General features: G+C 38.5%; 1 protein-coding gene across 12 annotated transcripts in view; it reads right to left on the reverse strand.

Annotated features, from left to right (window-relative positions):
* Positions 1-16840, reverse strand: part of DLGAP1 (DLG associated protein 1) — a 323485-nt gene that overhangs the window by 168698 nt on the left and 137947 nt on the right. For all 12 annotated transcript variants that reach the window (XM_065889911.1, XM_065889909.1, XM_065889920.1 and 9 more), the window contains one exon: positions 7497-7674. In XM_065889911.1, coding sequence (XP_065745983.1) covers positions 7497-7674 — 178 coding nt within the window. The remainder of the gene's footprint in view (positions 1-7496; positions 7675-16840) is intronic.

The following is a 16840-nucleotide window of genomic DNA, read 5'->3' on the forward strand; positions in this document are numbered from 1 at the left end:
AAAGCTCACTGTCTGGTAGATGCCTCGGGATGGGCTCACGGAAACGGTATTCCCTGCATTCCTCCATGCTTTTAATAGTGTGCCCATGCTTTTTATATTTGAAAGTCAGTTTTTTTGGATATAAAATATTTGGTTCACATTTTCCCCCTTGGCTACAATAACATATTACTCAATTTTATTTTGGCATAAACTACTGTTATTATAGAGTCTGATGATAATTTAATTTTTGTTCTTTCTTAAGTCACTTGCTTTTTTTGTCTAGAAGTCCAAAGTGGGGGGTGGTGGTGGTTTTTTTTTTTAATTCTTCAAAATCCTGTAATTTTACGAGACTATGTCTTGGTATTTATTGTTTTGGGTCAGTTTCTCAGGTACATGGTATATTCTTTTGAATCTTTTTATTTCAGGGATGTTTTCTTTAATGTTTTATTATTTGTTCTGGTCCTTTGATTTGATTATCTTCTTCAGGGACTTCTATTATCTCTATGGTCAATCTTTGCCTATCTTCCATATTTATCAATTTCTCTTGAATCCTTTTTAACTCTTCTTTTTTTTTCTTGATTTAAAAACTCTTCCTCCTTTTCAGGTTCTAGTTTTCTCAGTGTATAAAATGTCTCATTCACTTGCTCCTCTATTCCCTCAGTCTAATCTTCATTTCTGAAATGATTTTTCTTTTACTTCTAATTCTTTCCTGAGTTCTGTGGCATCATTTTTAAGTTTTTGAAAATTCAGATATATCTTTTCCTCCCATGTCTTATGTCATTTTCTTTTTTTTTTTTTTTTTTTTTTTTTTTTTTTGCGATACGCGGGCCTCTCACTGCTGTGGCCTCTCCCGTTGTGGAGCACGGGCTCCAGACGCGCAGGCTCAGCGGCCATGGCTCACGGGCCCAGCCGCTGCCGCGGCATGTGGGATCTTCCCGGACCGGGGCACGAACCCATGTCCCCTGCATCGGCAGGCGGACTCTCAACCACTGCGCCACCAGGGAAGCCCTTATGTCATTTTCTTAATGTTTTTTAGCTTATTTTGAAAGAGTGTGTTACAGTTTCGATCTATTTTGTGGGTGTGTCTTTCTGTCATGCTTTCATTTCTGTAGGAATGTTATTCTGCTCCTTATTCTCTTTTCTTTATTATAGTGACTTTGACTGTGATTTAAAGTGGATATCTTTTTGTTCTTCATTTCTCAGTAAAATTAGTTTTTCTGACCTTGAGAGGGTGATACATTCAGGATTTTCCCCCTGAATTTTCCACAGGGCTTCCTCTTCTATTGTTTTAGCATCATGTTGCTTTCCAAGATTTCCTGATTCTCTTGTTCCTTCCCCCAACTTTTACCTGAACCTTCTCTTTTCTTCTTTGCTATTATCTCTATCTTGCTTGTATTTGATTCTATTCCCAACTGTTTCTTCTGAGAACTGGGCCCTCTTCTTGAAGGAAAAACTGGTTGGTTGGTTTCCAGTGTATACATAGGCTCAGATTTCCCCAACCTCTCCTGATTTTACTGCAGGCCCCTCGAATTTACCTGCTCTTAGAGAAGGCAAATCCTTCCCAGTTTCAGCTGCTATTCTCAAATACATACCCCACCCCTCCAAACTACCTGATGCTGGTTTCCTTCTGCTTTACTCATATCCATCAAGAAAGTCATTGTTTTCCTCTGTGTTCTCCAGCACAGATGTGGATGCAACACAGGCTTATGGCTACTGGTGGTTTGTTCCTATCTACTTACATTTTGGGTTCACGGAGTATCTTGTCGTCTGATTTTGTTGTAAATGTTGTCCGTGAATTTTTAGTTTTTCTATCTAGTTGCTCTGTCTGCTTTTATACAGAGACTCAGGGAGATTCAGACACTAAGCCACCACCTCCATGATATTGTATAGTATGATTGGACCATAATTTATTTAACCACTGCTTTGCGGATGATGATTCAAGTATGTCCTTGGAGGCCATGCTATGACCAACTTCCTTGTTTGTTTATCTTTATATTCTGGTACTTTCATTTCTGTATTATAAAGTTACACAGGTGGGATTCCCTTGCCAAAAGATTATTTTACCTTTTGTAGATTTTACCACGTTACTTTCAAAAACAATTGTAGCAATTCATCCCCAATAGCAAGGAAGTCAGAGCTCATTTCTCAACATGGTCACCAGTACTGGGTATTAGCTGTTTTTGCTGCCTGATAGGTCAAGAGTGATGTGCTATTTCAGCTTATCTTCACCAGCCTACTAGTGTATATGAACATCTTTTCCTATATTTATTGGACTTGGTACTTTTTTCCCTTTTGATTTGCTATTTCATAAGCTTTGCCCCACATTACTTTAGGTTGTTTATCTTTTCATACTAATTGGTAGAAACACTTTAGGCAACTGGAAATGTCTGTACCCCACCTCCACTGTTAAGGGAGAGCATGCTTGCATTTAGAATTCTAGCTGTATCCCTTTTCCTTCAGATGTTTTTTTCTTGATGTGTTTAAATATTTCCATCAATTTTAACTTTAAGATGTCTTCTGCTGCACAGAAATATTTGAATTTTAGTTAGATTAGATGTCTATCGTTTATTTTATGTTTTCTATAATTCTTATTTTATTAAAAGTTATAATTCTCACCATAATATCGTACACATAGTCCCCTAATTTAAAAATTTTTTTTTGTTACTTTGTGTTAGTGCTCAGATTTTAAATTTATTTGGATTTATTTTCTATATGGAAAGAAGGAGTAGTTTAATGCTCTTTCTATGATATCATGAGCAATTCGCTTGAATTCTCTGAGCCTCATTTTCCTAATCTTTAAAATGCGTATAATAATACCTACCTCATAGGGATGCTTTAAGGATAAAAAAATGAAATATACAAGTGCACATTTCAAGGCACATGGTAGGCATTTGATAAATACTAGATATTATTTTGTGAGATAGTGTAGTGGGAAGAATGAGACAAGTTACTCTAATTCTCTAAGACTGAGTTTGATAAATCAAAAAAATGATCTTTCTTATAGTTGCTATGAAACTAATGAGATAATATGCAAAGCTTATAGCTTATATCAGGTAAGCAATACTTGGTAACTATTCTATTATTCTCATTTTCATAATTACCACTACTGTTATTGGCATTATTATTGCCACCCATACCCCAATTCCAGCAGACATTGGAGAAACTTACCAGTTAGGAGTCAGGACACCTGGGTTTTCTAGGTTCAGTCACTGACTAGCTGGGTGCTGACAGATGCTTAATTTATTTGAGTTTCCACTTCTTGATATATATAAAGTGAAGGGATGATCTAGGTCAAAAATCACAGCTAAACTGCTGGTATTACCACCGAGCACGATAACTGCCTATTACATTTGTGTTTTGAAAATGATGTGGGACTTCCCTGGTGGTGCAATGGTTAAGAGTCTGCCTGCCAATGCAGGGGACATGGGTTCGATCCCTGGTCCGGGAGTTGCCGTGAAGCAACTAAGCCCATGCGCCACAACTACTGAGCCTGCGCTCTAGAGCCCACAAACCACAACTACTGAAGTCCACGTACCCTGTGGCCCATGTGCTGCAACTACTGAGCCCACGTGCTGCAACTATTGAAGCCTGCTCTCCTAGAGCCCGTGCTCCTCAACAAGAAAAGCCACCACGATGAGAAGCCTGCGCACCGCAACGAAGAGTAGCCCCTGCTCGCTGCAACTAGAGAAAGCCCAAGCACAGCAACAAACACCCAACGTGGCCAAAAAACTATTAGAAAATAAATAAAGATAATGGAGTCCCTCTTAAGAAAAAATTAAAAAATGTTGTGGAAACTCAACACGTTACTGGACAAAATATGTCTGTGGGCTTCTAGTTTACGATTCCAGATGAAGATATTTGAGGTTTGGACTTGAAATAAATTGAGATGTAAATTAAACTAATTTGGAAATGACAGTTATTATACCAAATATATTTTAAAATGTGACTTTCTATAATTCTTTCTTCTCAAGTCTTACTTTAAAAGCCCCTGTTTTATTAGATGTATATATAGTAAAAAAAAAAATAGAAAGGTTATAAACATATAAAAAGGTGTTCAGTTTTTCTCTATCATCCAAGCACAGTCTGTTTTTAGGAATGTTTCATTTCTGTTAAGGTATGAATGGCAGAAACAAACAATTTAGTTATTCTAGACCAATTTCTTGGCTTACAACATTTTACTTTGATGTTTCTAGGAGCCTTTGATGAATAATATGTCAATAATATATCAGGTTTTAAGGAAGAATAGGATATAATCTACTTAAATTCTATACTACTAGAGCTGCTACTGAAGATCTATAAGAGAGAATATATCCGACATCACAAAAACCAGCTACTTTTTGAAAAGCCTAGAGTATGTATGGTAGGATTGCTTTGAAGAAGAAACCATTCCCTTTGAATAATGACAACGTTGGGACTGCGATAGAAAGTTTGAAATTATCCTTCACGATACTCTATTACTTGAAAATTGAATATGGAACTAGAAAAATGGTGTGTCATTAGGAATCCATTTAGGATGGCTCTGCTTTCTGTATTTTACTTAAGGCGAAATGATCACGCCACTGAATTGCAGACTTGACCCACCCCTGGATCAAGGCCCACATATGCCTCTTCAGTGATTTCTTGATACTTTACTAAGTTGTTACCAGGAAGTGACACTGTCTCAAGGAAGGTCAGATCTACAGAGTAGGGACTAAAAGCAGGCAGCTGTGTAGATGCATGTCCTGATGGGGAAGTGACCTGCTCTCCTGTGTTAACCATGTAAAATTATAAAAGCAGTAAGTGTGTATAAACATTTTCCAACGAAATATTCTAAACCCACCGGAGTATTCTGCAGGTATGACACCTGGGATTTGTAGACTATTTTGCAATTCTGGAAGGCTATGTGAGCATGAACCTGTCCAGGATAAAGATAAGCTTAAAGACGTTTTAAATATTATATTGTTTACTGTGAAAAAAGTAAGAACAAGGCAAGTCCAAATTTCACCACGTGAGGCGCCAAATATTTACCTAAGAGTTGGGATAGTGGGTATCACTGGACAGCAGTACCTAGCACAAATAGGTATGCGTACTCTTGGAGGTTACATTTATTCATTCATTCATTCATTCATTTATTTTTGCATGCTTCTCTGTGCGGCATGGGGGATCTTAGTTCCCTGAACAGGGATTGAACCCTGGGCCCTGGCAGTGGAAGTGCAGAGTCCTAACCACTGGACTGCCAGGGAATTCCCTTTGGAGATTACTTTAAAGTAAGGAAATGTACAGTCGGCAAATCCTGGAATCCAGTACGTCAGCTTTCCCTGACTCCTGCCCTACCCTGCTTTCGGAGCCTTGCTGTGGTCCCTGCCTTTGCTTTACAAGAATTCATTTAGAGCAGGGAGCTCTATTTTGATGGTAGGGCCAAAATGAGAGCAGTGGTCCTATTTCGGGGTCTCGCTCCGACAGATCAGAGATGCTTCAGTGCTTAGTCTATCACCGCCACCAGCGTTACCACCTTCACCATCACCACTACCACCACCATTACCACCAACTCTACCACCACCATCATTATCACCTCACCACCATCTCCACCACTATCCTCACCACCACCACCGCCACCAGCAGCAGCAGCAGCAGTAGTAGTAATGCTCACCTTGGTGATCACAATGTCTTTCAAACTGGCTTCTCTGCCTCTAGCCTCTTTCTCATCCTCTCCAATCTTTCCTACATTTTTTTTGCTAGATTAATTATCCTCCACCAAAGTTCTTATCATATCTTTTGCCTGCTTAAAAGCTGAAGTTTTCATTAATTTTCAATCAGTCCCATTCCTAATGCATAAAGTCCAGTCCCCTGGGCCCTGCATGGAAGGCCGTGTACAAAAAATATCCCCAGGACAAAATTCAGAACAGACTTCCCATTGCTATAAGTATTCTGAGCTCTAACTACACTTGAGAATTCGTTATTCCTTGAATATGCTTTAGGCCAGCGTTTTCAAAGTTCAGATATATACGACGTTAATATTAATGTATTGCTTTATTAGAATCACTTGGAATATTTGTTAAAATGCATATTCCTAGTTTTGACCACAAAGAAAGTCCCATTTAATTTCTGGTTACTTATATATCTTACAATGTGTTTAGAAGAACTAATATTATGAAAATATGAAGCAGTTGGCACAGTGCCTGACCCAATAAAGGCAGCTCTTATGGTTAATTCTTGCCCTACCTACCTCAGAGTGTTTTTTTTTTTTAAATTAATTAATTAATTTTTAGCTGCATTGGGTCTTCGTTGCTGCGCGTGGCCTTCTCATTGTGGTGGCTTCTCTTGTTGCAGAGCACGGGCTCCAGGTGCGAGGACTTAAGTAGTTGTGGCTCGCTGGCTTCAGGAGTTGTGGCATGTGGGCTCAGGAGTTGTGGCTCACTGGCTTCAGTAGTTGTGGCGTATGAGCTTAGTTGCTTCACAGCATGTGGGATCTTCCTGGACCAGGGATCGAACCTGTGTCCCCTGCATTGGCAGGCGGATTCTTAACCACTGTGCCTCCAGGGAAGCCCATACCTCAGAGTGTTTTTGTGCAAGTAAATAACGTTTGTTATTTACAGCACTTTTACGTTTTTTGTATGCTCTCCATTAGACTGTAAACTTGGGGAGCAGGAATTAGGCATTAATCACCATTGACTAGCTGGCAAAATCTGGCCCAGTGTTTTGCTCACTGCATATGAGCTGAGTTAATAGTATGGTGCTTAGTTTTAAAAATTGTGACATAAATTAAAATTCAGAGCTCCTAAACATTATTTCAAAAAAATACCCTTTTTTCATTTGTCCTCTCAGAGGAAGCCCTGGAGCCACCTCCTGCTCGCCTGGTGACCCCTGAAAGCTGCAGGGTCAGGCCCTCCAGGAGTCCTAGGTTCAACCCTCCCTTGGTTTGGGCAGCCTAACCCTCCCCCACATTCTCTGAGACCATCAGTGGGAGCCATCAAGAAACTTTAGCTGAATATTTCGGATGAAACCTTAAGTCACCTTTACTGAGTCTTCATCCCTAGTTCTGGGTACCAGTTCTTAGAAGTGGGCTTGTGTCTTATAACCAAGATGCAATATTCACCTAGGATCCACTTGGGGTTAAATAGATCGTATCTCATTTCCCGTGCCTGGGTCCCTGTCTTGATTACCTGCTTAATACTTTTATGATTTGACACTGCCTTGGTTTTGCCAATGATGTCTACCCTGTCCTTCTATCCTTCAAACATCTTTCCAACTGAAGCCTCATCCAACAACTCCTTAATGACTACTTTGTTGGTGCCAACTGACTGCTAAGGAATTTCCAAGGACTCCCCTGATGTGCTTTATCCATCTGCCAAAGACCCCTCCCCTGCTGGTAGACTGTTGGTACCAGGAGCCCCCTGTGGCCAAACCAGGCAGCATTTAGACCTGACCTCCTGCCAGACCCCTCAGCATCATTCTGGGGGGTGTCACCCTCCTCACGTCATGCCCTCTTGTTTTCCACCAACCCTGGTACAGTTCACAGATGCAGCCACAGGGCTCACCTGGCTGATGGTGCTCATGGCTCGCATGTAGCTCTCATTCCTGGAGCGGAACTTTGGTGATGTGAGCAGGCCCGCAGGGTCAAGGCTGTCTAGGCTTCGGTTGATGGAGACCTCACTGACCGCCCTCAGGTAACTGTGACTCCGGATCTGGAGTTTGGGGGAGTGCTCATTGGAAATCCTGAAAGAGAACAACGAAAAGTGTGGGTTTAGTCCTGTTCTAACACGCAGGCAGTAATAAGATAGGGTAGGACTGTGATCAATGTGGCACCCTACACACAGGGGCAAATACTAGAGATGCTCTCCCATGGTTGCTAAACTCCCCCGTGGGGTCTAGGAAAGAAAACGTTTGATGGGAAATCATTGAGATCTGATGACATCAGAGAGCAATTATAATTTTTTCAGCCCAGGAAATAATTTCCTCAATCATATCTTCCAAGGCAGCCTGGGAAGGAGAGTAGAGCTGCTACTGCCCTGCCCCGGACTTCTGCCCTGTGTAATTTGCAAACTTTTCCTTTGTACCCAATTCTTTTCTGTGCCATCTTTCTGTTTTTGGACTTTCTAGTAACAGCAAGTGGTTATATGTCTATAACTATATCAATCTTTCTATCATCTATTTATCTAATCGTGATCTCATTTAGTTGAGATATAACTTAGTGATCAAAACTTAAATTTTAGACATTAAATATGTGCGCATATCTAAATCTTGATATCCAAAGACAAATCTTTGCATACTTTATACTCTTCAGATTTTTTCCAAGATGCATTTTTTATTTTATTTTTTATGAACACATATCTCTTTATTAAGTCAATATTTTTGCAAAATGAAAAAAGCCTTAGCATACAATATCTTTATACTTAAGGTAATAAATCTGTTTATTAAATGTATTCATATTTGATATATTAAATTCAGAACTATTCAACTGTATTAATAAATTTCCCAATATATTTTATTTATTTATTTATTTTTGCTATTTGACAAATTTTATTGGAGTATAGTTGATTTATAATGTTGTGTCCCAGATGCATTTTAAAATTATAAAAGTAGAAATTGCTCCTTGCAAAAAGCCAAGCTATCCATAGGTGCTCAAAGCAGAAAGTGGGTCTCCACTCTCCTTATTCCTGCTCCAGAATTCCACTCCCCTGAAAGAACTACCCAGAGCAGCTCAGTGTATGTCCTTCCTTACTCTTTCTATACACGTACAAGGAATTATTTTTTTAGTAATTAAAAAAAAAATTTTACTGAAATATAGTTGATTTACAATGTTATGTTAGGTTCAGGTGTACAGCAAAGTGATTCAGTTATACATATATATCTATTCTTTTTCATATTATTTTCTATTATATGTTATTACAGGATATTGAATACAGTTCCCTGTGCTATACAATAGGTCCTTGTGGTTTATCTACTTTATGTATAGTAGTTTGTATGTTTTAATCCCAAACTCCTCATTTATCCCCCTCCCCCTCTTTCCCCTTTGGTAACCACAAGTTTGTTTTCTATGTCTGTGTTTATTACTAATTTTTAAAGTTTGTTTTCACGTGGGATTCAGGGCGATTTTTCTTTCATTATTAAATTAAAATTTTTTTTGCTGTAACATTGCTTGCAATTAAAAATTAAAGTTGATAAGGAGATAGATGTAGGCCCAATATAGCTGCTGTTATATATCATTATTCTGGAGATCCTAGCTAATGAAATTAGAAAAAATAAAAAAAGAAATACGGATATAAATATTGTGAAGAAAAGGTGAACTTTGAGTATTTACAGATTATACAGCTAATTAGCTGGAAGGTAAAAGAAAATCAACTGAAAAACTATGAGAACTAATAAGAGTGATCCCCCAAATAGTTACGTACAGGGTAAAAATTGAGAAATTAATAATTTTTCTATATACTTCCACCACCAAGTAGAAATTTTAATTAAAAAAATCTCATTCAAAATGGCAAAACATTATAAAATAAGTAGAAATTACAAAAAAGAAATGCACCAGAAATTTTTGAAAAAAGTGACAAAGCTTTATGCAGGGCAGGGTTTCCCTGGTGGCGCAGTGGTTAAGAATCTGCCTGCCAGACGTAGAGAATGGACTTAAGGACATGGGGAGGGGGAAGGGTAAGCTGGGACGAAGTGAGAGAGTGACATGGACATATATACACTACCAAACGTAAAATAGATAGCTAGTGGGAAGAAACTGCATAGCACAGGGAGATCAGCTCAGTGCTTTGTGACCACCTAGAGGGGTGGGATAAGGAGGGTGGGAGGGAGATGCAAGAGGGAGCGGGTATGGGGATATATATATATATATATATATATATATATATATAGCTGATTCACTTTGTTATACAGCAGAAACTAACCATTGTAAAGCAGTTATACTCCAATAAAGATGTTAAAAAAGAAAAAGAAGGAAAGAAAAAAAAGAATCCACCTGCCAATGCAGGGGACATGGGTTCGAGCCCTGGTCCAGGAAGATCCACATACAGCGGAGAACTAAGCCCGTGCACCACAACTACTGAGCCTGCGAGCCTAGAGCCTGTGCTCTGCAACAAGAGAAGCCACCGCAACGAGAAGCCAGTGCACCGCAAGGAAGAGTAGCCCCCGCTCGCCGCAGCTAGAGAAAGCCTGAGCGCAGCAATGAAGACCCAACGCAGCAAAAAAAAAAAATTTTATGGAGAGCAATAAACAAGTCCTAATAAAAGAGGAAAACAAATTTCCTGGAGGGAAAACTCAATATTGTAAAAAAAATTAAACTTTCCCTAAATTAATCTATAAATTTTATACTAAAAGCTGAGAATTTGATTAACAGCCACTTTTTGCAACTACACTGAAGGAGGGGACAAATTAGAACAGATCTAGAATTTAACATCAAAAGGAAACCTCTTATGTATCTTACTACCACAAAAGAGAAACTGATTGTTCTAGCAATGTTCCCTTTGGATCCTGTGCCATTATGGAGATTCCCCATGGACCACTTTATAAATGCCCATGCCAAAAATCCCAGCCAAAAAACAAATAAACTGAAGAATAAATTTTCCCTTTGAGATTTCTTCTAGGAAAAGAGAGACTTAGCTAGAAGCATTTATAACCTAAAGTTCACTTTCACATAGAACTTGAGAGGTGACAAATGTGTTTCTTTGGCTATTTTGTAACCTGACCCAGAGCGATGATATTGCCAACATAAAAAATGCTGCTCTTCCAAGCGGTTATCAGGGCAGCATTGGGGGTGGCTGTTTTGTAAATGATCTCCATTCAAAAGAAGTGAAAACCCAATGTTTTGAGAAATGAGTGTCTGTCTGCTGGCTGAGATGGAGAAATGAAGCATCATTGAGATAATCATTCACCCTGGCCGCTTGTTATGAAATAAGGCATAATTCCCAAATTCCAAACTGAAAAGTCATTCAGAAGAGATTGAATAGTTCTACCTGGTGAGTCATTCCTGATAAAACAATGCATTCTTTAATGATACACTGAATATAAGGGAATGAACTCTTTTATCTTGTCCACTTAGAGAGCAGAGCCCACAGCTGTCAACATAAAGGGCACAGTATGTACGTGTGCTCCTGACGCTGAAACAGTCAGGAAGGAAATTCCAAAAAAGAATGCAGTGATTATTTTCACCTCAAGAGGAAGTTGATTTGCTAGGAAGGAAAGGAGTGTGCCTATTCAGAAATATTAACTCTCGTGTAAGATTAATTATTTATCAATGTTAGCCTATTCAAATGACATCCATCATTTTTCACTTTCTCCCCAGATTGCTTATGCTAAGTTAACCTCTCATGGCTTATCCCACCTGAACTGAGATTTTGGCCTGGTTGAGCCCCATTCATTATCATGTCCTTTAACTGCACCTAAAGGTGGGACGACGCCCTTAGGTGGCTGTGGAGCAGCTAGACAAACACACTTGGCTAGTGTATCAGTAAGAGTGCCACTGCAAAAAGAGAAAATCTAATAATACTTGGAACACAACATTTAAACAAAATTTTTATTTTATTAAAGTATAGTTTTTAAAAATGTTTTAAAATATTTTAATTTTATTGGAGTATAGTTGATTTACCACAATGGAAAAGAATAGCGATAATAACCTATATGAACTATAGTTGATTTACAATGTTGTGTTAATTTCTGCTGTACAGCAAAGTGATTCAGTTCTCTCTCTCTCTCTATATATATATATATAAATTTGTGTGATTATGGTTTATCACAGGATGTTGAATATAGTTCCCTGTACTATACAGTAGGACCTTGTTGTTTATCCATTCTCTATATAATAGTTTGCCTCTGCTAATCCCGAACTTCCAATCCATCTCTCCTCTACCAACCCTCTCCCTTGGGGACCACAAGTCTGTTTTCTCTGTCTGGAACACAACATTTTAAATCAGTGTCCCCAAAGAGAAAATGATTAACCCTGTGATATGTCACTAAAATTATAATTCCACAAGATGAATAAGGTCTGGGGAACTAATGTACAGCATGGTAACTAGAGTGAATAATACTGTGTCATGTACTTGAAATTTGCTAGGAGAGTAGAACGTAAGCATTCTCACCACACACACACAAAATGTGAGGTGATGGAGGTAATAATTAACCTGATTGTGGTAATCATTTCAAAAAACATGCAGTCAAACTATCCATTGTACACTTTAAGTATATACCATTTTGTCAGTTATAATACATACACGTTATAATATATATAAATATATACAAGTTTGTCAGAATGGATAATGAAGCTGAAAAAATATAACTTCAGGTGGTTTGAATTTTTTTTCCTCCAGAGAAGGAAATGCTTCATGACTCTGTGAGTCTAATGGGAGAATTTCCGGAGGTGATGGACCATCTTACTGATTGATCTGTATCCTAATTTCTGTTTTTTTTTCTTTTTTTTTTCCCACTTTGCCTTGATTCCGACTTATAAAAGCATTGAAATGTCAGGTTATTCGATAGGACTCAGAGGAAACATTTTATTGACTCTGGGGTTAATCCAATTGCTCTGGTTTGAAGATGAAAGTATTTTGTCCTTGGTCATGACTCTGTTATCAATTTACTCTCTCAAGCATTCATGGCTTCAACTGAGAGGCTTTGATTCCTTGGGCCTCGGTGTGGCAAATGGTACTTAGTGGGTGACACTGCTCAGTTACTAGTTTTGGGGAATCTAATTCAGGGTGTTCTTTTGGTCAACCTGCTTTGGTAAAACCGAGCCCAGCGTTCTTCTCAGCAACTTCATGTGTGATGCCTTTATAGTCCTTCTGAAAGTATAAGTTGCATTCAAGTTGTTCACTTTGGCAGCTCTGAACTCTTGAGTTATTTCTAGTTTATAATAATAGCTGACATTTATTACCATTTACAAATCACTTAGTTATTATTAATATCAACCTACAGATAAGGAAACCGTGATTTCAAGGAGTTATGTCGTGTTCAAGGTAATTGAGACGGAACCTTGGTCTTTCCCTGACTTATGTATTCTCTTCCCATCTCCTATTTCTTGGGGAATCTTGCCTGCACTCACATGGGGGTTCCTATTTCTCTCCCTTGCCCTCAAATATTCTTATTCCCTAAGAATTTACAGTTCTTTATGTTCTCATTTTTTCTACATTCTCTCCTTGGACAACCTCATCTGCTCAGCGGCTTCTACTACTAACTTTATCCTGACAACTCACAGATCTATTTGTAGCCCATAGCTCTTAAACTTCAAAACTAAACTTCCAATTAACTGGGCATTTCTACCCAGGTGTTCCACAGGTATCAAATACTCATCACAACCCCCAAATGAACACGTTACCTTTTCCCTCAAATTTGCTCCTTTTTACTTATTCCACATTGAGATGAATGGCATTGAAATCTATCCTGTCAACCAAACCAAATATCCAGGTGTTTATCCTGTTTCCCTCTTAATTGTCCAAATCCAGTTGATGATCCAATTTTCTCAGTTTTGATTCCTGGTTACACTTACAATTCCTTTCCTCCACGTCCTCCTCACCCTTCTTGCCTTATTACTTCCTTAGTTCAGCCTTCATCTTGATCCTCCCAAACCAGGCTCCCTATGGCCGGTCTTGTCCCCTCCAGTGCATCTCTCTTCTCCTGCTAGTGATTAGGACACTCTCTTGCTTAAAAGTCCTCTGTGAATCCTCTTCATCGGTGGGAGAAAGTCTAAACTCTGTACTTACTTTTCTAGTATCACCTTTTGCTACTTCCTCACATGTACCATGCATACACTCTCATGCTTCTTTATCTCTGCACATGCTGGTTTTTTGTTTTTGTTTTTTGCTTGGAATACACTTCTTCCTCCACTTTCTACCCACAGAACTCTTACTTCAACTCATTTATCAGGTCACTAGGTGTTAGAGCACCTATTGCTGGGAGGATCTGGAATCATGATTCCGGATCACTGAGTCTAATGGGATTCTAGTCAGTTCTCTTTAGAAAGCCTCCTTTGTTCTCCCTGACTAAATAAACTATTTCTCCATCTGTACTCCTATAGTGTCTTTTATATTTCTGTGCCACACACTTTTCCCACTGTTGTAGTTTTTTGTTTACATGTCTGTGTACTCCTTAGATTTTTGAGTTCTTAGAAGGTGGAGTCAGTATTTCATTCCTTTTGTTACGCAGTGGTACACTAGCCCTTACATTTTTAAAGTGACTAATGACGACTAACGCCTACCTGAGTGCTTCCTTTTATGCCAGGCACTGCCCATGAATCACCCCATGAAATCGATGGATGAATACATAAATGAATGAGAGGGGAACTCAGTTGATCACTACTCTAGACCTCAAATAGTTTCCAAAATTTCAAAATTCTCTTACTTATAGCGAAAGACCCTATAAAGGATTTTTAAAAGCTTTATTGCGATAAAATTCATACACCATAAAATTCACCCTTTTAACAGGTACAGTTCAGTGGTCTTTAGTATATTCACAGAGTTGTACAACCGTAACCACTAATTTTAGAATGTTTTCATTCCCCTTCCCTGTCCACACTCCTGTACCCATCACTAGTCTCTCTCTATTCCTCCTTACTACTAACCCTTGGAAACCACTAAGCTACCTCTTGTCTCTATGTCTTTGCCTGTTCAGGACATTTGATACATATGGAATCGTATAATCTGTGGCTTTTCCCCACTGGCTTCTTTCACTTATCATGATGTTTTCAAGGTTCACCCATGTTGTAGCATGTATCAGTACTTCATTCCTTTTTATGGCTGAATAATATTTCATGGCATGGATTTATGCCTTAATTTGTCCATTCATCAGTTGACAGACACTTGGTTTGTTTCCACTTTTTGGCTTTTATGAATTATGCCGATATGAACAGTCATGTTCCAGTTTTTGTGTTGGCATAGGTTTTTTCAATTCTCATGACCGTAAAGGTTTATAGGAAAATATTATTCAAGATCACAGAGCAAGAAACTTCACATATGAAGTGGGACTTCTGGAATGACAGAGGAAGGACCTCAGTGAGTCCTGTTCTACACAGAAGCAATTGCAGAACTACTGGCAACATCAACCATTACAGAACTCTGGAAATTGAACTCAGAGAACAAACTGAAAATTATTTACGCAAGAAAAAGTACTGAATGTAGTCACCTCCATTCCCATGCTCCTCAGCTCCTTGGCATAGCAGCCACACACCACAGAAGCCTCAAAACCAACACAGGGGATGCACCTCATGGAGCTCGGTTGAAAGCATCACCTTCAGTGCATGGTGATGCTTTGACTGGTCTCTCACCTCCCTGGAAAAGCCCCATCCCCAGAGCGTTGATACTATTTGATCTGACTGGGAGCTCAATTCTGTGGAAAAACCCCTATCCCAGGTTGTTACCAAAAACAATAGTAATTGGCTGAAATTGCTAACATCATAGCTACCTGAGGTTATAATTTCAGTTGGAGCAAAACAAGAGCCTGGCCCAAAATTTAAAAGAAAGACCTGGAAAATCTGATGGCTCTAGAGGATATTTAAAAGTTTTGATGTGCTGCTTGAGAACCTAGAAGGCTTCATATATGCACAAGGCTCTGCACGTGCCCAGAAAAGACCTAAGAAAAGAAAGGACTTCGGTCACTCACCTGTGGCTGACCTTGAAACCCGGCCTAAGCAGGAATTGAAAGCTAAGGCTGATTTGTAAACTTCCTGAAATTTGAAAGTGTGCCTTCATAGCCAGATGCCATTGGCAAAAGGTGGAAGACTTATTGGTTTAAAGTATTTAGAAAATATTCTGACCAATCACTGGCTAACCACTAAACTATGATGACCCCAGGGTGAACCCAAGGAAGCCAGGTTTAAAAATAAAAGCAAGAATTTACAAAAAGGAAGCAGAGAAGTCAGTAGATAGATGTTGTAGGGAATGCAGAATCTAAAGAGCTAGTCCAGGCAAGTTGCTAAAGAATAAGCAGTAGCAAGGTAGAACAGACAAACAAAATGAATAAAATAAACTGGGGTGGGAGGGAGAGAAAGGATGGAGGGGGAAATTTGTAGTTTAAGAAACTCAAACTATATATCAAATTCAGGAAGTGGGAAACATGAAGTATAGTATTAAGGGAAGGATACTTTGGATTATAAAACCATAAACAAAGACAAGGTAATGATTACCATAAAAGTCCAGAGAGTGGGTACTTTCGAGGAGAGGGAGACACTTGATCCGGATGGTAGTTTCAAGGGTATTTGCCTTATGATAATTCATTAAGTCATGTATTTTGTGTGATTTTTGTATACGTGTTTTATTTTTCAATATAAAGATTTAAATAAAAAAGAATTGGGGAATATCTGGTTCAAGAGTTGCTATAATATCTAAAATGTACGCTTTTCCACAAAAAATAATGCGACCTGCAAACAAACGAGAAATTATGGATCAAATACAGAGAAAAAACAGCTAATAAAAAAGGTCCTTGAAGGGAGCCAGATGTTGGACTTAATAGACAAAGACCTTAAATCAGTTATGAATATTTTCAAAGAACTAAAAGCACTATGTGTAAAGATTTAAAGGAAAGCATGACAACTATGTATCACCAAATTGAGACTATCAATAAAGAGAGAGATATAACAAAAAAAAGAATCAATAAATTTTGGAGTTGAAAATAATTATTTTCTGAAATGAAATAGATACTCATTCCTAGTAATAATTACATAATAATAACTAAAATGAAAATTTTACTCAAGGGGCTTACAGCGAGCCCCTCGAAGAAGAATCAAACCTGAAGAGAGATTATGCAGCCTGAGAAACAGGAAGAGAATAAAGAAAAATAAACAGTTTCAAAGACTTGTGGGACACCATCAAACACATCAACATACATGTAATTGGAGTTCCAGAAGAAGAGGTAGAAAATATATTTGAAGAATTAGTGGTCGAAAACTTCCCAAATT

Source organism: Phocoena phocoena, chromosome 13, assembly GCF_963924675.1.
Source record: "Phocoena phocoena chromosome 13, mPhoPho1.1, whole genome shotgun sequence".
In the NCBI taxonomy this organism is placed as follows: Eukaryota; Metazoa; Chordata; class Mammalia; order Artiodactyla; family Phocoenidae; genus Phocoena; species Phocoena phocoena.